This window comes from Hydra vulgaris, chromosome 02 (genome assembly GCF_038396675.1).
Source record: "Hydra vulgaris chromosome 02, alternate assembly HydraT2T_AEP".
NCBI classification, from domain to species: Eukaryota; Metazoa; Cnidaria; class Hydrozoa; order Anthoathecata; family Hydridae; genus Hydra; species Hydra vulgaris.
The window spans coordinates 26962810-26986764 of record NC_088921.1 but is presented as its reverse complement, the minus strand read 5'-3'; the positions used below and the strand labels follow the sequence as shown (position 1 = coordinate 26986764).

Genomic DNA, 23955 nt, shown 5'->3' with positions numbered 1-23955 from the left:
CGATTTTAAATAATGACTAACTTAACAATAGATTTTGAAAAATTACACTTTAATGTTTTCAATTCAGCAAATGTTTTACTTAATGATATTTCTGACGCTGATTTGCATTTTTTTAACGAAAACAAATTTAGTTCGTCCTTTTTTGAAATAAAATTTTTTTAAAGTGAACTAAAAACCTTAAAGAGTAATTTTACTGTAATACACATAAACATAAGAAGTATAAATAGCAACATGGATAAGCTAAAACGTTTTCTTATTGAATGCGATTATCTATTCAGTATGATATGCCTAACAGAAACGTGGTGTTCTGACGAATCATGCAGAATAAATTCAAGTTTAGAAATTCCTAACTACAAATTGTTATCATCTGAAAGAAAAACTAACAAAAGGGGAGGTGGAATTATAACTTATATTAGGAATGATCAAGTTACCAAAATTAGAGATGACCTTTCGATCTCAGATGCCGATAGTGAGGTTTTTACAATTGAAATAACTAGCAACAAATCAAAAAACGTACTGGTCTCCACATGTTACCGGCCACCTGAAGGTGATTTATTTAAATTTTCCAATCATTTAAAACAAATTTTTATAAAAAACAACAATGAGCAAAAAAAAATATTCTGTATTAGAGACATAAACATAGATTGTTTACAATATGATAAACATGCCAATATGAAACTTTTTTTTGACAGTGGGATAAGGTATACCATGAATGCAATCTTGGGCACACTAACTCTGCTTATAATAACTTCGAAAAAATTTTCCTAAAAAGCTATAATATGCACTTCCCAATTAAAGTAAAATTAATAAAAGAAAAACACTTAAAATGTCCATGGATCACCAAAGGTATTAAAAAATCCTTAAAAAAAAACAAAAACTTTATATTAAATACTTAAAAAATAGAAATGAGGCAAACCTAAATTTTTACAAACAGTATAAAAACTTGTTTGAAAAAAGTTAAAAAAATTCAAAGAAAAACTATTACTCAAATAAAATAAAAAACACAAATGGTGACATTAAGAAAACTTGGGATATCATGAAAAAAATAATTGGGATAAAAACCTGCAAAATAAATAGTTTACCTGCTCAAATTGTCATAGATAATAAAGAGTATGACAATAATAATGCAATTTCAGAAAAATTTAATAGTTTTTTTGTCAACATAGGCCCAAATCTAGCTTCAAAAGTCAATTGTCCAAACAATTCATTTGAAACTTATCAAACTAGTGTCAACAACGAATTAATACTTAAAGAACTGAAAATTGATGAACTCGAAAATGCAATTAACTCTCTTAAAACAAACAAGTCTCCAGGTATAGATGACATTTGCAGTAATATCGTCATCAATGTCTTTTCGGAGATACGCAAACCTGTTTTCGAAATATTTAAATCATCAATTATAACAGGAACTATACCAGATAAATTAAAAGTAGCTAAAATTGTACCTATTTTTAAAACCGGTGAAACATTTCTAATAAACAATTACTGACCAATATCAATACTTCCAACCTTTTCTAAAATACTTGAAAGAATAATCTACAATAGATTATACGAATACCTAATTCAAAACAAGTTCTTAAATAAAAATCAATTCGGCTTTCAAGCACAGCACTCAACAAAACATGCAATTTTAGATTTAGTTAACAGCATAAGTGATTCTTTTAATGAAAAGCAATTTGTATTAGGAACTTTAATAGACCTATCCAAAGCATTTGACACAATTAATCATGATATCTTACTAAAAAAAATGGAAAAATACGGAATAAAAAATACTAGTCTAGATTGGTTTAAAAGTTATCTGTGCAACAGACAACAATGTGTTATTTTGAACGATAATAAATATTCTAGTATTCTAAAAATAAAATGCGGAGTTCCCCAAGGTTCCATTCTTGGTCCTCTTTTATTTTTAATTTATATTAACGATCTTCCACAATCACTAAAAAAACTTGATGCAGTAATGTTTGCTGATGACACAAATTTATTTTATTCATCAGCATCAATTGAAAATCTCTTTGAATCTGCAAATAATGACCTTGAGAGTCTAAACATTTGGTTTAAAGTAAATAAATTATCTTTAAATCAAGAAAAAACAAAATACATCTTGTTTCATTCCAACCAGCAAAAAAACAAAATACTAAGCATGCTACCATTACTAAAAATTGATAACATAAACATTGAAAGAACTGAAGCTAATAAATTTCTTGGGATTAATATTGACGAAATGATTTCTTGGAAACCCCATATAAAAACAATAAATACAAAAATATTAAAAAGTATCGGCATACTTTACAAAGTCAAAACTATACTTTCCCAGGAGAATCTCAAAATTCTTTACTTTTCTTATATACAAAGTTATCTAACATATGCTAATATTGCCTGGGAAAGTACAAATAAATCTAAATTAAGTTCTCTATATACACACCAAAAACACGCATCAAGATTGGTTTATAATAAAAATTAGTTCACTCATGCTGATCCTTTACTTAAAAACTTGAATGCTTTAAATATCTATCAAATTAACATCTACCAAAATGTTTTATTTATGCTCAAATATAAGCTCGGACTTGTCCCAACTCATTTTACTAATAACTTTTTTCAAACCAACGCCAACAGATATATCACACGAGGAACCGGAAACTTTACATTGCCCATAAAAAAATCAAAATTTTCGAGATTTTCAATTGTATACCGTGGCCCCTACTTATACAACTTATACTTATGCTTATACAACAAAACAATACCTCAAAATATAGAACTTACTAATTGGACAATCTTATTGCCCAGAAGAAAAAACTAAAAGATCTCATAATTAACAAAACCAATTTTATCGATATGTATTAAATAAAAAAGAACAATTAATATAATAAAATGTAAAAAGAACAATTTAGGCTATAAAAATAAATAAAAAAGAAATAAAACATAAAATATAAAAAAATAAATAAATAAAAGTTGTTAGCAACTATACATAGTAAAATATTACTGAACAGTAGACCTCAAAAAATTAATGTGTGTCTTTACTCTTTAAATTTTTAGTTTTTGTATTTTAAAGGTTCGCGATGAAAAGACAGTTCTTAGTCTTCTGCAAGTTTCCTTACAACTACATAGTACTGCTAATATATGTTGATATATATTTTCAACAAATAACATATATTTTCAACGACAACGACAAGCAAGTCCCTAGTAGCCCTGTGTTGCGACGGACTTGCGTATATTTTTAAATGCATGGGTTAACAGCTAGCACTTTATATTATAAACCACGAATTTATTATTTTAACTCGCATGAGTTAAAATGTCAAACGCGCATGCGTAAAACAGCATTGTTAAAGCTCTTTAGATATTGTAAATATTTGTGGTGGACATTTATATAAACTGGAGACATGTAAATATTATTTGTTTTTGAAATATATAATAATGATTGATGTGAAAAAAAAAAAAAAAATCATAAATATGAAACAAGGCGCTTAATAAGTAATTACTACATTCCACTAACATCACTAAAAAAATTCTGACTTTTCAATCTCATTTCGGGAACCACGCTTACGGAACTCTGTTCTTGACGAATATATATAAAAAAAAAACCTATTGATATATATCTATTTATTTTTTATATTATAGTTTATATTAAGGTACGTGTAAATACCGACTTGTATTTTCTTTTTTTCTTTTTTTTAAGTAAAAGATTTTTTCTTTTTTGCAAACTTTTTAATTTTTTTTTAAACTTTTTTTAATTTTTAATTTTTGAATGTTTTTTATTTCTTTTTAAACTTTTTAGATTCACTTATTTTGAATAATATTAGAACTGGTAAAATCATATTTTATTTCACGAAGAGGCTCGATGATAAGCTATTTAGTCTTTCACTTGCCCAAGTCAGATTGTATTTATATATATCTATTAGATCTTATAGATAACATCGTAAAATGAGAACAAATTGATGAAATAAACTAAACCATATAATAAAGGAGTTGATTTTCAAGTTAAAGTTGAATTTTTGAGAAATATAGTTATGTAGCCGGGTATTCTACACATTTCCAATTTGCCATTACCCCCCGCCTTCCCCCTATTTTAGTTATAGAATCGTTAGTCATCATTGTCGTTGCAGTCATCGTCATCATTATCATTATCAGGCTTGTACAATAAGGTCATAATAGAAACATTCTAAAATAATACATTATAATGTATTATTTTAGAAGTTTCTATTATTACCTTATTGTAACATTATTTAAACATAAGCGGGAGAACTTTTCGGTCATAAAGTTTTATGTTTATATATAAACATAAAACTTTATGACCGAAAAGTTCTCCCGCTAATGTTTAATGTTGCCAAACGGCAACGACTATATTTGCCCTAATGATATTTTTTTTTAACTATGTACACAGAATTTGATTTTCGCACACTTAAAACAGCTAAAGAATGGTAATAAATGAAAGATAAAATAAGGGAAAAGTTTTAATTAATAATCACGTATGGGAGCTAAATGTTACAAATACTTTCTCTTTACAAAAAAAATCTAAAAGAATGGTAAATATACCCCACTTTACTTTAGTACAAAAAACAGTTTTTTTTTTTTTTTAAGTTTCTGTAAAATTATTATTAAATTGATATTATACAGAGCAACCCAGTGGGCACGGTACGTTTTTAAAACGTTTTTATAAGGTTTAAACCTAATAAAAACGTCCGAAGAACGTTTGAAAAACGTACTGTGTACTGTGCACACTGGGAAGAGTCAATTAGAACTAGTTCAATGAATTTGTTGCCATATGAACAGTCAACAATAAAGGTTTAAAATATTTTATATTATCGCGGTTTCGGAAATATTATTATATTACAATAGTTTGTAACAATATTGTAATAATATGTAATAATTTAAAATAGCTTATTGTTAATATTGTAATAATTGATTTTTTTGCCTTAGAAGTGCAAATAATTCAAACTTGAAGTAAACTGATATTAACGGGTATTTTAATTTTGTTAGGTATTTTAAAGTAAATGAATTAATTAAATTATTTTATTTATAACTCGCTAGCTTTTTAAAAATATAGAGTCATTTTTTGTTGCAAAGATGAAATAAGAAAAATAAGAAATGATAACCAAAAAAAAATTTCCATATTTTAATTTATTTAAATTTCAAGAAAAAAACGAAACTTATTTATATCAAGAAAAGAAAGAAACTTGCTTTTATCAAACCTTTCAATACCAAAATTATATAAAAAAAATTTGAACAATCCATTATGGCGTTTTTAAATTGTTTTTTTTATATGAGTCCAGTTTTTAAGATAATTAACTTTTAATTAATAAAGTAAATAAATTACCATCATTTTTTGCTTGATCGACTATTGTTTAAATAGCGAACTTTTTAAAATTAAAAAGTTATTTATAAATGCAAAAACGCATATACAAATTAAAGAAATAGCCCTCCCGGCATAATTAAGCAAAAAGTTATACATTGTTTCCATTTGAGAATGTAGAACGACGATTCTTGACTCATTGCATGAGTTTTGCTCGTATCTCTGCTTTTATGACTAGGCAACTCATTCTATTATCTCTATATGAGGGTACAGCTCTATAGCTCAGTTTTATGGTTGTGAGGCCGACTGGTAGTCAGGTTTCTCAAACTCTATAGAAACTCTCAGATAGGCTGATTCCATTCTAAGCTGTAAAGTATCACAGTACTAACAGTGCTATGTTGCGCATGGATGGCGTCTCTTTTTGTACTTTTGGTGTGCATTGTCGAGGCCACATTTGGAGATCTTTGTTACGGCTTAGCGTTTATTAATAGCAATGAGGAATTTGCTTGGACTATTAAATAGTGTACTGAGTACTACCTGTGCTTCGAGTCAAGTTCTTTGACCAATTTAAAAAAAGATCTAGCATCAAAATCTATAAAACATAAAATACCATCGTTATCAGCAATTTCTCTAAATCTCTCATTTGCTAACATTCGTGGTCTTCGATCCAATTTTTTTCTATTGAGTCTTTTTATTTGCAAAGATCATCACCTTCCAGCTCTTTCTGAGATAAATTTGAGTTTAGATGCTTCATCTTGTTATCTTAGTATGATTGGTTATCTTTCTTTAATTCGAACTTCAATAGTCACATCTTGGCCTGGACATGCAAATTTATAAAAATTCACCCATTCGTCGGTAAACTAGATTTGAATCTACAGACTATTCTTTTATGTGTTTTATTTTATCATTACTTTATTCTACAACCTTACTCTTTTTTCTATATCGCTCTCTTTCTACATTCTTTTTGATATAACTGTTGATGTAACTTTCTCCTACATATATAACAGACTACATTCTTTTTGATATAACAGACTACATTCTTTTTGATATAACTGTTGATGTAACTTTCTCCTACATCAAAAATCGTGCTTTTTGTTAAAATCGAATAATGTCTGCAATAATGCATTTTAAACATAGTTGTACCTGCATTTACTTCCAACCTTTAATAACTGTCACATCATTGTAATGTTACTTTTCGTTCTCTATAAATACGCTAATTGGCACTGCTTTAAAGAGCTAACGTATTACTTTTAACAATAAAAAAAAGTATTGTAGTTCATCAAATTTCCAAATTAAACAACGCAGCCGAATCACAAAAGTCGAGAGGACCATACTTTCAAACTTTCTAGTTTTTAGTTTAGGTGCCCCAGAAGACCTAATGGTCTTGTCACAGAACCGCAGAAGACCATTTAAAATTTTAAGTTCACGCCTTCTTCTCTATCAATGGCGTAAAATATGCTCAGCGCATGCTTTGAACGAAGAATTTATTTGCTTCTAAAACCGATTTATAGTGAATTTATAGTATTACTTATTAGTATATACCATTTACTTAATAGTAAAGAAAGGTCTTTTCTTTTTTCTTTTTATATTTAAATTTGTGGTTTTTTTCCTTTCTCAAATCTTTAACTTTAAATCTTAAATTTTAAAGAATCAGGCCGCTGCACAAAGATAAAAATAGTTGGGAACTCAAAACTTCTTGCATACGAAACAATAGGTCTACTAATACACCACTACCTTATATATAAAATAAGATCTAAAGATTTTTCAATTTCTTTTAATTTATTAAAAATTTCAGTTAACAGAATGTTTTTTTTTAAATGTTCTAAAAAAAACTATTGCTAAAAAATAATTAAAAGTTTTTAATATTTTAAAATTAGCATTGCATGTCAGTGATACAGAAATCGTGTATCCAAAACGGCATCACAGAGAACGACCACAAAACGATTTGGGCACATTAAATCAGGTAAGATAAGTTGATTTTTATCCATAATGTTACCATCTATCATATATTTTATCGACGCATTGCAACCTGAAAAAAAAGTTTTTTTTCGTAGTAAATGGTGGGTATAATTAATAAATTGGGGTGAATAATAGAAATATATATTATGATTAATTATTTTTTTATTTCACTTCAAAAATTTAACTGTTCTATAAACGTAAACTATTAATAAAAAGTACACTTTTTTTGGAAAATAATTTAGTTTTACAAAATATATTAATACAAAATTTCGAACAAAAACATGCTGTTGTATTACTTTAATGATATCGTCGTCGACTTAAAGACCTATTTTATTATTAAATGTGTAAACAGAGAATAATTCTTTATTCCTAAAATTATAAGCCATAAATAAAGCTTTATTTTAAAAAGTTACAAATTTGTGTCTTTTAAAATTTATTGATTTATTTTAGAAATAAAATATTGCTAGAGGTATAAATAAATACCAGAGATGTAACAGCCATATGAACGTATATATATATATATATATATATATATATATATATATATATATATATATATATATATATATATATATATATATATATATATATATATATATATATATATATATATATATATATATATATATATATATAATACATTTTTTCTCTCAATAATTAACTTTAGGTTTTGTTACGAATTATATATTTTTTTAAATTTTAGCAAACATTTTCTGCTATTAAGAAAACTATAATTTTTTTAGAATGGATTTCACGAAGATTATGTCACCTATGAAATTAAAGCAAAAAAAGATCATCATTTTTTGGATTTAAAAAAAATTGAGTACGATTTTTTGTAATTGCAATTATACTGAATTTTTATTACAATTTTTAAATTTCTTTAAATTTTTATTACTTTTTAGACAAACACATCAAAAGTTTATTTGGCTTCGTTCCATTGAAAATGGTAAAGAAGTAGCTGTTAAGGTAAATTTTTTATATATTTTCTACATTCAGAGACATTCGCACATCAAAATTTTTTTATAATCTACTATAAAAGTTCAGAAAAAAAATGGCAGCATACAACAGAAGCAACAGCAACAAATTTATATTTACCAGAAATATTGATGTCTTACTTTGCTTGTTTCAGTGTACAAATACATATATTCTATGTTCTGGACTTTTACTCTTATATAACATGACTAAGTCAAGCAATAAAATATAAAAAAACAACAAATAAAGCGAAACATAAAAAAGATTTTACAGCTAGGCAATATTATTAGATAATTAAAAAAGAATTGTTTCTATTTCTTTTGATGTCACGATTCGTTTTTTAATTTATTTTTAACAATACTGCAAAAAGGGGTGTTTTTAATTTTTTTAAAGTAAATTCACGCTTGAGTTATTGTTGAGATAGTAAAAGAAAGCTTACCATAGAGTGATGAAGTTTTGATATTTTAGTGCACCTCTTCGAAAAAGGACTTCAATAAATAGTTAGGCTCGCAACAAGTTTTAAAATTATTTTACGACTTTTAGAGCGATAACTTATTAATCATGTCAATTTTATTTGCCTAATATATGTTTAATAAAGGGTTTTACATAAAGGCATTTCCTTTCAAGGTTAGGCATACCATTTAGAGCTTTGGCAATGACTCCTTTTTTGGAAAAAGTTTAATTGTAAAAGCAAAAACAAATATAGCTGAATCATAGTACAAACTATGTATTTGAATTGATTTTATTGATGAAGTGGTTTCAAGTATATTTATACCCAACATCACTTTTTGATCCGTAATATATATTTAAATCTTTTTTATTAGACGATTCTTTATTTCATGTTTGATTTGCATCTCTTAGCAGCTTTTTAATGCTTATATCAGAAATATCATCTAGAAAATATTTTTTCCGATCATTGTTATTTTATCAATCATGGTTTAAACGTAATAATTTTAACAAATTACCTTTTTAAATTCAATAAGCAATTTATATTTATACTTGTATACTCCTGTTGTTTATCTATATTAAAACACTACATCTTTTCTATTTCATAACTAAAACCTTAGTTTTTTCAATAAAATTTTTATTACTTAATTAAAAATTGTTATTATTTAAATAAAAATATTTATTATTTAAATAACAACACTTAGGTTAAGATTTAAAAATCAATATTAGGTCTCGGGCACAACTTGCCAAAAGTAATGTATTCACCCTATTTAAAGAACCTTTAGTTAAGAAAAAACGCTGCAGATCTCTTTTATCTCTATACAACTTAATATAAAAAATGAACCTTGGTCTGGACAACAAGTTAGGTTTTTGAGAGAAGTTGACACCTTGGCCTTTTGTAGGGGAATATATTGGCAGTAGCACATTCTGAGTATATAAATATTCCTATATATATACTTTTATATTTTACTATATTATATCCTATACTGCTGGTTTAGGAGAGCAGTCTTACTTTATACTGAAATATTCTGCTGCCGGCGCTTCAGTACATACATTGAACGACAAAAAGCCTTACTTGCAGCGGAGTGCTTCTACATTGACTAAGGGTTTAGAGTGAGGCAGCAATCTTTTCTTTCATTATTCTTTGTTTTTTTCTTACCTTTCTGAAAATTTATATTTAGTTAACGCAACGAAAATATGATAACATTTTGTTTCATAATTATGCTATAAAAGATATATATATATATATATATATATATATATATATATATATATATATATATATATATATATATATGTGTGTGTGTATATATATATTTGAAAAAAACCTGTTCCTACCCCTTTACTTTGTTCTATAGTACTAAAACACTAGGTTTAGAATTTTTTGAACAAAAAATTATTTTAGGGGTAGCTCAAGACCCTTAAAAATTTGACTGGTCCCTAAAACTTTGAAAATAAAAGTTCTTCTAAAGTATGTCAACCTGGTACTCAAAAGAAAATTATATAAAAACTTTAAAAATAATAATCAATTTACAAAAAAATAATATTTCTTTTGTATAAATGCATAAAAACTATTGTTTTTAAGCTGAAAATAAAAAAAATCATTATTTTCAAGTTTTATAAAAATAGTTTTTTTAAACATGCTTTTTTTGTAAAGTGATAACTGTTTTTAAAGTTTTTATATAATTTCACTTCTTTTGAGTACCAGGTTGACATACTTTAGAAGAACTTTTATTTTCAAAATTTTAGGGACCAGTCAACTTTTTAAGGGTCTTGAGCTACCCCTAAAATAATTTTTTGTTCAAAAAAATTTTAAACCTAGTGTTTTAGTATTATATAGAACAAAGCAAAGGGGTAGGAACAAGTTTTTTTTCAAAAATGTTGTTTTAAGAGCCACCCTAATATATATATATATATATATATATATATATATATATATATATATATATATATATATATATATATATATATATATATATATATATATATATATATATATATATATATATATATATATATATATAGATATATATATATATATATATATATATATAGATATATATATATATATATAGATATATATATATATATATATATATATATATATATATATATATATATATATATATATATATATATATATATATATATATATATATATGTATATATATATATATATGTATATATACATATTTATATATATATGTATGCATATATAAATTAGTAAAAGCACTTATCTTATTTTTAGTTGCCTTCTTCAAGTTGTTTTGCCATCAGTAGGCTCATCAGGAAGACTGTTTAAATATCAAAAAATTCAAGTTATAGAATAAAAAAATTTCTTAGGAAAATGGGAAATAGTGTCCTTTATTATGCAATAACTGTAGTATTTTGCAATCAGGAAGTGGCATCAACAGCATTAGATAATTAAAAAATTAATCATGAAAATATTTCTTTACAAATGAGATATTTTTAGGCTAGTCATTTATTTTTAGAACTTTTTAAAAGGAACTTATTTTTATGTCTGCATTTAGAAGTTATTCAGATTATTTATATTATTTAAATTTTCTTGATCTAAATGAGTAATAATATCAATTTTTTTTTTGTCAACAAAATATAGATTTTTTGGAAATGTTAGTATAGGCAGGAGCAGTTTTAGAATAGAACAGTTTAATTTACAGTTAATATTTTTTTCTTTTAGTCGCAAAATAAGAATTGAGGAATTTGTTTTAAGAATTGAGGGGGATGATTCGAGTTTTTATTAAGATACGATAATTCAGCATTAGATTTTTTATAAAGCCTGTTAGAATTTTCTAAGAGTTTAAATGCGATACCAAGAAAATTCACAACTTTTAAATTAATGTTTATTTTAATTTGGAAGCCAATGTTATTAAAAATTTTTATAATATTTTTTCTGATTTTGTCAAGTTAAGGGCCTGATTTTTTTTGCATTATAGTTAAACCATCATCGCGATACAAGCCTAGTTGATTAGCTAGGGAATTTAAAATATATAAGCCTACAAATTTGCAACTTTCTGGTCCGTCGTAACTTTTCACTGTTACATCAAAGAATTTGTTCGTGGTTTTTTTCTTTCACGTCTGCAATGTTTAATTAGACGAATAGTGTCGTTTGTAATATTAGTGTGCATTTTTTCAAATTCCATTGTTTTGTCTAAAATTTCTGTTGTAAGTAAGAGGTAAATATCATTAGTATCAAATTGTGTAAATGTGCATTCATTTTTATTACTAATTTTAGAAAACCAATTTATTACATCAGCGGTATTTTTCCACTGTAGCAAATTTAATTTTTTTCGAATAATATTATTTATTTCGTCTAATTTAATTTTGCTAACGGGCCCTAGTTCAGTTTTTGAAGGTACTAGTAGCCTACAAGAAAGTTTATATTGAAAGTTTGGTTTATGATCTTTTAGTGTGATAAATGCTTGCGCTTGTGCGACTGATTCTACTCTAGATTCTAAAGTAATTGTTTTAGCAATGTTTTGACTTTATAAATTAATTGAGTTTTGAACAAATTGATTAACAAATATATATTGAATTTGACCAAAAAGTTTTTTGGGGTTTTTAAGTAATTATCAAAAATATTAACGCGCAGTAATTTATGGTGATTATCTGGGGCGATTTGGTTTATGTTGCTTGTTTTATCAGCAAAAACTAAATTATTAGAGTTTGATTTTATATTATTAATATCTAATTTAAGTTCTTTCTAGAAATCATTGTTAATATTTGGAAATTTGATTGTTTTAATCAAGTGTAATAAATCGTTTTCTATGTTGGGAATAAATGGTAGTGCGTTTTTTTTTTAATCAAAAATTTTCTTTTTGGTTATTTTCAATTATAGGATTTTGATTATTTTCAGATACTAAAAAAAAATGAGCTTTTCAACAAATTCTTTTAATAAAGTAATCTATTTTTTCGATTAAAGAAATAGTGTCACTTTTTTTGACGTGTTTTGCTGTGTTTTTTTGACGGCAGCTAAAAGAAAAAAATATTAACTGTAAATTAAACTGTTCTATTCTAAAAACTGCGCCTGCATATAATAACATTTTCAAAAAATTTATAATATGTTGACAAAAAAAAATTTGAAATTAATACTCATTTAGATCAAAAAAATTTATTGAATAAAAAATTGAATTAATTTCTAAATGCAGACATAAAAATAAGTTCCTTTTAAAAAAGTTCTAAAAACAAATGACCAGTCTAAAAATATCCCATTTGTAAAGAAATCTTTTCATGATTAATTTTGCAATTATCTAATGTAGTTAATTTTCTTCCTGGTTGCAAAATACTTCATTTATTACCTAATAAAGTACACTGATTTCTATTTTCCTAAAAAAGTGTTTTATTCTATAATTTGAATTTTTTATATTTAGACATTCTTCCTGATGAGCCTACTAATGGCGAAAAACTAATACAAGATAACTAATATATATATATATATATATGTATATATATATATACATATATATATATATATATATATATATATATATATATATATATATATATATATATATATATATATATATATATATATATATATATATATATATATTTATATATATTTATACAGTAGTGTGCACTCGGACATTCTGAAAATAACCAGTTTGTTATTTTAGGTTGTGTGCTGACTTTTTGAGTTATGCTATTTAATAAAAATTTTGAATTTAGTGGAGTTCTCGCACATTTTATTCATTTTTTATTATAATGCTAAGTGTAGACCATAAGTATTTTGCATTAATAAATATAATATTGTAAACTTTTGATAACATTTCTACTTGCTGATATATACACCGTTAGGTTTTTTACTAGAATTGAACGTTTATTGTATAATTAATGAAAAATATATAAAAATTTATCAAAAAAGTATTAAATCTTTTTTACAACAAAAAAATTGACGTGTATATGAAAAAAATTGCAGATACATTAAAACCGTTTGCTTTTAGTGTGTTGTAATTATTAAAATCTTATTTGTTACTGAAGCTTGAAAACAATTGATTGTGATCAATTTACGTCACAATGAAGACATTGTAACGATGTAACGATGTAAGAGCCGTTTTTTCTAAGAATCAGGCAAATTCCTGAAACTGTGGAAGTGACCTCCTCCAAATTGCTTGAATTTTTTATATATTGATCAGAATATAAAAAAAACCTGTTAGGGAAAAAAAAAATTTCAAAAATGTTTCGTTCACTCGGAATCTGGGCTTAAATTTTTGAGATTTTTTTAAAAATATTTAGAAATTTAGTTTTTGCCACCTTTGAACCCATTTTTTTAGCAAGGCAAAAAGTTGCACATAGCTTTTGTAGTTAATATCAGACGTAACCCAAAAGCTCTCTCCAAAAAATATAAAAAAGTTGCGTGACACTGTGCGGTTGGCTAATTATCATAGTTCAAAAGTACAAAATCAATCAGTTTTGTCAACTTTTAATCGGAGTTGATTCTAGCGGCGAAGTGTTGCACACAATTTTTCTTTTAGGATTTGAAATTATCAAAGGTATTGAGTCTAAAAATGCAAAGAAAGTTATGTGATACCTAAGGCCTATTAATATATTAAGGCTTGAAATTGGAAAAAAATGTTTTAGTATACTTACAAAATGAACCATTACGGCAGAGGCGCTTAGTTTTGTAAAAATGTAAACATATCCAACTGTCAATACAAAAAGGTTCTAACATAATAATAAAAAAAATTCGTGTGATTTTGTCACACGCATGATATAACATGAATTAAAAACTGAACAAAAATCTAACATCAAGATAACTATATTGCTAATTAAATAAAACATAAATCAAACATTTAAATGTTTTTCCATTTAAAAATTAGTTTTTCATTTATTAATAGAGTCATTTACACACATAATCCACCACATCACACATAATTTCTACTCTGCTGCAGTAAGTTTCTCTAAGAATAATGATATGACTGTATTATAGTCTTCTTCGGATAATGAATAATCGCCACAACCACTGATTAGAAAAGGAGCATTTACTAAACAGATAATTTTATCAGTTTGGTTATTTATCTCCTCGGTAGTAACTGGCCAGTGAAAAGTATTCTTCTCTTGCCCGTTAATCATACAATTAACTCTGATCCCAGTTATAGATACCTAAAAGTATTAGCGCAACATTTAAAATAATATAATAAAGAGTTTATGATTTGTTTAATTTTGCTTACATTCAATAAAACTTGTAAAGTCTTATATAATGTCATTCTGAAATTATTTTTACATTTTATTTATATTCCTTTTATTTTAGAGCACTGTTTTGTAAAACAAAATAAAAACTTGAAACTAATATATACTTTGAATAATATTACCTCCACAATATATCCAATATTCCATTGTTTTTCATATGCAACAGCAACCCAATCATTCACTTTCCATACAAGACAAATTTCTTTTGCAAGATTGTCTTCCTGATATTTATTATCATCTTCATTGTCTCCTGCCAGATTAAAGTCATCATTTTCGCCATAAACTTCTTTGTTATCGTTAACCTGACTATTTTCATTATTTTCTGTTGTCGGTTCTACCAGCTTACCTTTTTTTTTCAGGTTACTAAATCTATAACAATATCAATTGTACATATTTTTAAACATATGTAAACAAACACACAAAATTATAACTTTCACCTAAATTTTAATTTCATATTTGTAAAAGAACTATTTAACAGTCAGAAACATAATCTAATTTGCAAAAGATTTGATAGCAACAATGCCTACCTTGAAAATAAAGATCTTATCTGTTGGCTAGTTACATATTGATCAGGCGGAAGTTCTCTCCTCAGCTGCATGTGAACCTGCTCAGGGCTCATTTTATTACCTGATTCTTCTCCGCGAATAAAGTATTTATACAACAGTTCTTTCTGCTGATTTGAAAATCTAAAAGAACTTCGAACTGGTAATGCCCAACCTTGCAATAGAAAAATGTTCATGCAATGTGGTTTGTCTTTTACGGAAGCACTGTTAGAGGATGAAGAAATTGGCATATTTAGTTGTGAAGTAATTTTCATCTTATGAACAAACGAGTTGCGAACTTTATCCAATGATGTTAATGATTTCGGAACTGTATGAAGACCGGATAGCATGTGTTCTTCTAACTCAGCATCGCTTTCAAATGATAAAGTACAATTCATTTCAGTGCAAAATCTTAATGAATATAATTGCCTGTCACTTCTTTTCTGTTTTTCCTTAAGTGACTTGTTACGCTTAATTGAATTATCTGTTTTGCTATATGGCAACAACAACTTAATCGAGGGTTGAATTTTAAGATTTCCATACTCTTGTTCAATTCCCTCACCGATATTGAAATAACGCCACATCTTCATACTTTTCTCACCAAACTCAAATGAGTGATAGTTGCTAATGTTCTTAATCTTTGGTCCAGTAACTACAGTTTTATCATTGCTAATTTGAGCAACTGCTACTTTTGCATCTTTAGCGCCAAAACTATAATGCATAGCCTTGTGTATATCTTCAGCAGTCAAAAGATTATTACCAGAGTCAACGTAACTCCGTAAAATTGTCTTTACAACTGCACTCTCCCTGTCACATTGATCTTTTCCACAACAGGGTTCAATATAATCATATCTCAGCAACTTTATATCTCTCTCTTTGCATACATTGTAGATTGCTTCAGCTGAAAGATTTCCCTGATAGCAGCCGGCATTATCAGATTTGGTAAACACTTTCTTGATATGCAGTTGATCAATTCTGAATTGGTCTAAAACTGCAGTGGCTAACGAAACAACATCACCTATTCCCTGATCACACCTATACATTGAAGTAAAGTAAACACGTTTGAATAACTTTCCTGCTATTTTTATGAAGAATATATCCACATGTAAACTCATTCCTTTCTTGCCAAAATACTCTCTTTGGCCCTCTCTGTGTCGAATCGGAAAATTTTTTTGACAAAAATCTTTAAGCCAGAAAGCAGTTTCATCGTTTAATTGCTTAAAAGCTTCGATTTTTGTCTTTTTCTGTTGAGAATCTCTCATCAGGTGTTTTATGTAGTTGAATACATCCTTTACAGCAATTTCCAAATCATAAATAGAATCAGCATCGTCAGAATTTTGAATTGTTAGTTCTTTGATCATCTCGATAGCTTTGCACAAATCATAGCAATCGGCACATACCACTTCTGATATCTCTGTGTTGGATTGAAGATTTTTTTCAGATGGATCTGATAAGGCATATTTTGAGCTATGAGAAGAAATGTTTGAGTCATTGACACTACAATTGGTTTGATAACTTGTTTTCAAATACCTTTTTCCTTTTTCAAGGGCAGCTTCGAGAGATTTAGAACTAAATCTTTTTGCCAATTTTTGTAATGTTTGAAAACCATTCATGCCTGAAGCAGTAACATCATCTAATCCAGCTAAGCTTTTTCGACTTGAAGGTTTTATTGCATGCAATACTTTCCACAAACTTGAGTCAGATAATGGTATATAATTGTTTTCACTACAACTTTTTCGATAGAACATGATAGCGTGGCTATATTTTGTCGTCAGTATTGCATGCACTATCTTTTGTTCTTCACCGCTGTCGTATTTTAATTTGGTTATTCCATAAGCAACATCATGCAAAATACCGCTTGTAAATATAAAGTCTAAGAAATGTTCACACTTTGTTTGATCAAGACTAGATCGGACGAATACTTTCTTCTCTGGAAATGCCAACCCTTTATGAGATGCATGCCATTTTCTTGCTGTTTCTATACGATGTTTGGTACACTCAAATGTGTTCATTATAAACTTTTTGGTATACTTGGTATGGTCTAATAATGAGAGGATAACTAACTTTCCCATGGAATCACTTTGCTTATATACTTTCTGAGCACGAATAATTTCAATTGGGAGAGGGCTATTTGTTTCATCAACATTTTTACTGTTAAGAAAATCTATAAGTATTTCCTCTTGTCCAGGAGCAACAGCTTCCGCAAATTTTTTCTTTAATAAGTTTTCTAGGCGAACATACTTGCGTTTTAACTTATCTTTAGTAGTATCTTCCAAATATTCGAACTTCCTTTTTAATCTAAATTTTATTGGACTTGCATTAAGAACCTCAGTTACACTCTCACGGCTTCTTAGAGATTTGTCCAAAATCTCCTGTAAAACATTAATTTCACCGGGATCAAATTCTTCATCTGGAGTAGCAGGTGTCATATATGTTTGTTCTTGTTGTGTTTGTGTTTCTGTACATAAATTGGTGTTTTCGTTGACTCTAGATAAAGCAGTTTCTTGCTTTAAATGGGTAAAACACAGCATTGCACCAACTGAAAATACTTCATTGTATCGCTTTGACATTGATATGACGACATGTATTGGTGACGCCCTTAAAGCGGGAGATTTTTTTCCTTTTATATTTAGATGGTGAGGATGAAAGCATGTTTTTGGAGGACTCCATGCAATACCAAACGTGTACCAAAGGTGAAAAGCACATATTTGTTCATCCTTTTCAAGATTTCTTTTAAGTCTATTTGCAATAAGTCCATTTTCTTCCCAAATATTATTATCGTTTAATCGCATGACCTAAAAACAATTTTTTAAACAATTATTAAGTGTGTCATTTAAAGCATTGTTTATAATCTGACTCTTCACGAAAAATGTTTACAAGTTTGAAATACATTGTTGTTATTATTAAAATACAATATTGCAAGAGTGTGATTAATTTAGTGATTATTTATTAAAAGAGTGAGGAATTAATTAAAAGAGCTATTTTTTTTTGTTTAAAGAACTTTGTCTCAAAATCTTATTGCAGAGAAGTTATAAAGTATGTAATTATAAAAATTATATTACAGTCTGCGTAAATTTAAAATACATAATTACCTTTAAGTTGATGAGGTGTTTCTTAACATCAACATCTCCCAGCTGATGAATGTAGAACATTTTGTTTATAATTTTATGTTTTTTGAATGATCCACAATTTCCTTTTGAAAAGCAACAACAGTTTTCATAAAAATATTTGTTTTGTTTCATACTCAACTAAAAACAAATTCTATTTATCCAGTACCTATTTCTCAATAGCAATGATAAAATATCTACTCTATTTATGCAAATTTTAAAGATCGCTAAAATAAAGTTAAGACATTTTATGGTAAAGTAAACAACCGCCCACTAACTTGTTTCTCCACAATCGTGATATCAGCGATTCTTCTTCCATTCGATCACCACAAGTTATTTGGTTATGACGTAAATTTAAATAATTCACTTCTGATCATGTATTGTTTTTTATTATTATTTATTTCAATTGTTATAATTTCTATATCATAGTCAGAAACGCTTAAATTTTTTCTTAACATTACGTGCAATGTTTTGTGTAATGCTAAATGCTAATTTTGGATGATAGAAATTTTATTGTGAGCGAAAACCTCATCTGTGTGTCCAAAAAAATATCTCTTCGTACTTAATCATTTTTAACAATTTGTACCTTTATTTTTAACTTAATATCTAAAGATCACACGAATTTTTTTTATTATTATGTTAGGACCTTTTTGTATTGACAGTTGGATATGTTTACATTTTTACAAAACTAAGCGCCTCTGCCGTAATGGTTCATTTTGTAAGTATACTAAAACATTTTTTTCCAATTTCAAGCCTTAATATATTAATAGGCCTTAGGTATCACATAACTTTCTTTGCATTTTTAGACTCAATACCTTTGATAATTTCAAATCCTAAAAGAAAAATTGTGTGCAACACTTCGCCGCTAGAATCAACTCCGATTAAAAGTTGACAAAACTGATCGATTTTGTACTTTTGAACTATGATAATTAGCCAATCGCACAGTGTCACGCAACTTTTTTATATTTTTTGGAGAGAGCTTTTGGGTTACGTCTGATATTAACTACAAAAGCTATGTGCAACTTTTTGCCTTGCCAAAAAAATGGGTTCAAAGGTGGCAAAAACTAAATTTCTAAATATTTTTAAAAAAATCTCAAAAATTTAAGCCCAGATTCCGAGTGAACGAAACATTTTTGAAATTTTTTTTTTTCCCTAACAGGTTTTTTCTATATTCTGATCAATATATAAAAAATTCAAGCAATTTGGAGGAGGTCACTTCCATTGACTGCCTGATTCTTACAAAAAATGACTCGTAAACATAAATACTCCGACATCATCTTGAAGGTCAAACAAATGCGGTTTAGTTTAACGCAAAGCTAATTACCATTATTTGTTAATGTGGTTACTACCGAAAAAACAGTTATAAAGTTTATAATTTTGGTTAAATTTATGTAGAAATTAATTCTCTTTCTCATGATATAGTTTATTATTTTGTTCAAACTAAAACTCAATATTAAATAACTTATTTTCTGAACACTGTCAAACAAGATAATTAACTAAGTAAATTAGCAAACTAAGTAAACTTAGCAACTAAGTAAATTGTAAATAATTTAAACAATAATACAATGCAAACAAGCAAAACCACAAACTTAGAAGAATGTATGATTTTAGAGGCAATCAATATTCCTTCAAAAAAGTTAAAAGAAGATCCAAATGATTACGATTTTACTATAAACAAAAATACGATAAACTTCAAATTGTTGAAAGATTATGATTTCCTTTAGCTGAAATTCCAGAATGTTTTTTATAAAATGTAGACTTTTTATTTATGATTTAACTTCTCGCATTGTTGATGTTCATAATTTATACTTTAAAGTTAAAAGCTATGTGTTTAATAGTAGCTGCTCTTTACATTGGACTCTGCAATTAAGAAAAGTATTTGCACTTGATAAAAGTTTGATAACAAAGTCTTCATTGGTTTTGAAATAATCAAGAAAAAATAGATACGAATCAAATCAAAAAACTTATAAAATAAGTTGTAACATTTCAAGGACTTTTATGTATAGTACAAGTAAGTTGTATGTTGATCTCGTGTCACCAAATTAACACTTCTAAAAGCATATGAAGCTATTGCAGTATTATTTATGGCTTGTGCTGCTTAAAGAAAAGAAAAAGTTAAAAAAAAGGACATTCATCATTGAATAGAGTTGTAAAACCTCATAACAGTAATAAAATAGTATTCAGGTCTTGTCAGAGAACTGCGAATAGTGTAAAGTTGTGGAATGCAAATAAAAATATTTAGTATTACTTAAAAAAATGATTTTACTTCATGGATTTGTTAGCAAACTTCACATTACATTTATGTTTTACTACAGTTTACATTACATTTACATTTTACTACATGGATTAATATACACCACTGAAGTTAGAGTTTGTCCAGTTTTGTCTTATTTCATTGAATTAAATTATGTAACCTAAACTATTTTTGATGTCTGTAGACAAAAACAGCTCAAGCTAAGTTTTTACTCCAAATTTAAAATGAGGGAAAATCCTAAAAGCAGTCAAGAAAGGATTAGTTGATTAAAACCAGCTAAATATAAAAAAAAAATATTCCATTCGAAAAGGAATTTTACTTTTTGTGACTTAACAGGTTTTTTTGCTTTCATTTTTGCGTTTTCTCAAAACATAGTTTTTCGATATGAATATGTACTTAAAAGTATTCTCAAATTTACACAAAAATGCTAAATCAACGTATTTAAAATTATATATAATTACCTTTTTTAGGATTGTTTAATTGTGTACATTTTTTAATTTAATGTCATTTAAAAGAGTTCCAAAAACTCAACAAAAGTATAGTTTTTTTTCTTTCTATAGGAACTATTACAACAATAACAAGTCTATAAGATATCAAGGTTAGAGAGGATAAACTCCAAAAACTTAAAATTAGTAGTAAATGTCCATTAAATCCTCTACAAAAAAGGATTTTTAGCAAGTTGTCAAATTTTCATCTTCAAATCCAAAATCTTGTATTTTTTTATTTCGACAATAGGTATTTAGCTAAATATATTGTTGAGAAAAAGCAGGAATATGCTCAAACATTACATGCTGCTACTGCGATTCGTTGTGTTACAAAACTACAGCAATCGTTAGTGGTCTAACCAAATAACAATTGCTTGTTAGTGGGGTAGACCCGTATTACTTGAAATTTAACGAATGAGGCACAATTCATAAATCACTTGCTTCCATGGAGTACTTCCGTAAAGTATGCACATATGCTTTGCAGAAATTGTATGCCTACAAATAATTTATTTATGGATGAGTCTAAATATTTGTATTGATGAAGCATACAAAAAAAATTAATAAGGAATATTAATATCATAAAGATATTTATTTTGCTCCTTACTATGTTCTTGATAAACTGAACAAAAAAAAAGGTATAAAAAAGTTGCTGTCTAAAAGTACTTATTGTATATATATATATATATATATATATATATATATATATATATATATATATATATATATATATATATATATATATATATATATATATATATATATATATATATCATTAATTGTTCAAGTGACACCTTCAGAATTAAAGTGAGCAGAACATACTTTCGAGGATTTGGTTAGTTCTTTTTGCCTATTACCTGCTGCAATCTACTCGCAGCGCCTCTTAGATGACAACTCAGTCGTTTTACTATCTTGATGCCTAATAATAGCAGGAAAGCTGTAGAAAGATCTTGTCACCGTCACGGTCCCAAGTAGACTTGAGCAACCGTTGACAAAACATGTACTTGGCATAGTTTTACTGACAAGGATAAAAAAATTTATAGTTTCTATGACAAAAAAACAATATTTTTACTCACGTTTCAAAACAATCTCTAAACCAGTAATCCAACTTTCTACAATTAAAAAATCTCTTTGTAAAAACTTTTATTTTCACCTATAAAATTCGAATTAGAGAAGTTGTACTTTATATCATAATTCTGAAAAAAATTGTAATGTCTACTTTTGATTATATATTTTAATATTATTTTAAATGTGCTAGTCAAGCATTTTTTTTTTGTCAATTAGAGCATGTATTTAAAATATGTGTATTTATAAGTTGATATCTTAAAAATCCAGATAACTTAAAACGTTCAGAATCATGTTAGTTTACAGTATCAACAAAAGGTTGTTATTAAGTCATTGTTTTAATATACCAAAGCAATTTATTAAGTAATTCAGCATATTATTTATATATATAACATTTTAAAATATTAATACAATTTCATTAGTTATTTAACATACTCAAACAACCAAAATGTATTTACTTTGTCTGAGTATGTCTATGTATGTTAGCAAATTGACAAAAGTATTAAAAAAGAAAAGAAGGAATCTTATGTGTTATAATACCTAAAAGAAGATGTTAAAAATGTAAAATAAAAATAAATAAGTCTACTTTTGAATGCTTTAGAGTACTTAATAAACAGTTTACTCATTCGCATATTACTTATAAATTATTAGTAATATTCTAATAAGTAAACTGTATATAAAGTACTCCAAAGCATTCAAAATTTTGTTTTCAAAGGTGTATTTTAATATAATACTCCTTTGAAAAAGTTCTATATCTCACATTATAAATAACTTATTTCAAGCAAAAATAAGTTATTTATAATGTGAGATATAGAACTAAGTTCTAAATAAATTTATTCAAAAACTATCTTTAAAAATTTATCTATTTTAAAGGATGTTATCTAAATAATTGTAATTAAATACGTTATGCTTGCTTGTTTACTTTTTTGCCATACAGTATGGCGGCCCTAAATTTTAATATCACATAATAGAAAACCATCTATTGATGTATTGAAAGTTTTTTAAAATATCGTGTTGTCATTAAATTTAATTTTACACTGTGTTAAAAGTTATTTAAACTTATTTATTTGCAAAGTTTAATAATAGAATCGATATTTGTTATTTTAAAAATAGATTCCCTAATATTTTATTCTTGAAACAGGTGTCACTCCATTGACTTGTTTGTAACTATATGAGTGACACCTAACCAAATTTTATTAATTTATGATGAGCATTTGTAAATTTTTATTAATATGATTGAAAAAAAAACAAAAAAAAAAAAAAAATCGTATAATTAACATACTATTTTACTTGTTTTTCACAATTTTTTATTTTCTTATAATTTTTTACGTATTTAGTGTTGTATTTTTAATAAGTTTATAAACAATTTATAAATAAATTTAATTTTAAATATTTCATTTACTAGTTAAATTTATGTTATCATAATTTATGCTCGTAAATGTATTACGTCTTTAAACAATCATTATATTTAATTTTTAATTTCATTTCAAGCCTTTGCACAAAATAAAAGATTTAGGAAAGAGCATCAATTAAATGTTTTTCATGATTTAACGATTTTTTTTTATTGCATTAAAATTGCTTAAACATCAAAACAGCTGGGGTCAAATTATTAGAAAAAAAAAAAAGCGTGGTC

General features: G+C 26.5%; 1 protein-coding gene across 1 annotated transcript in view; it reads left to right on the top strand.

Moving 5' to 3' along the window:
- The window catches only part of LOC136075972 (zinc metalloproteinase-disintegrin-like HF3), a 50985-nt gene that overhangs the window by 7859 nt on the left and 19171 nt on the right, over positions 1 to 23955 (top strand). The window contains exons 2-4 of the mRNA XM_065789425.1: positions 7165 to 7250; positions 7990 to 8069; positions 8149 to 8212. Of these exons, the coding sequence (XP_065645497.1) occupies positions 7165 to 7250; positions 7990 to 8069; positions 8149 to 8212 (230 nt within the window). The remainder of the gene's footprint in view (positions 1 to 7164; positions 7251 to 7989; positions 8070 to 8148; positions 8213 to 23955) is intronic.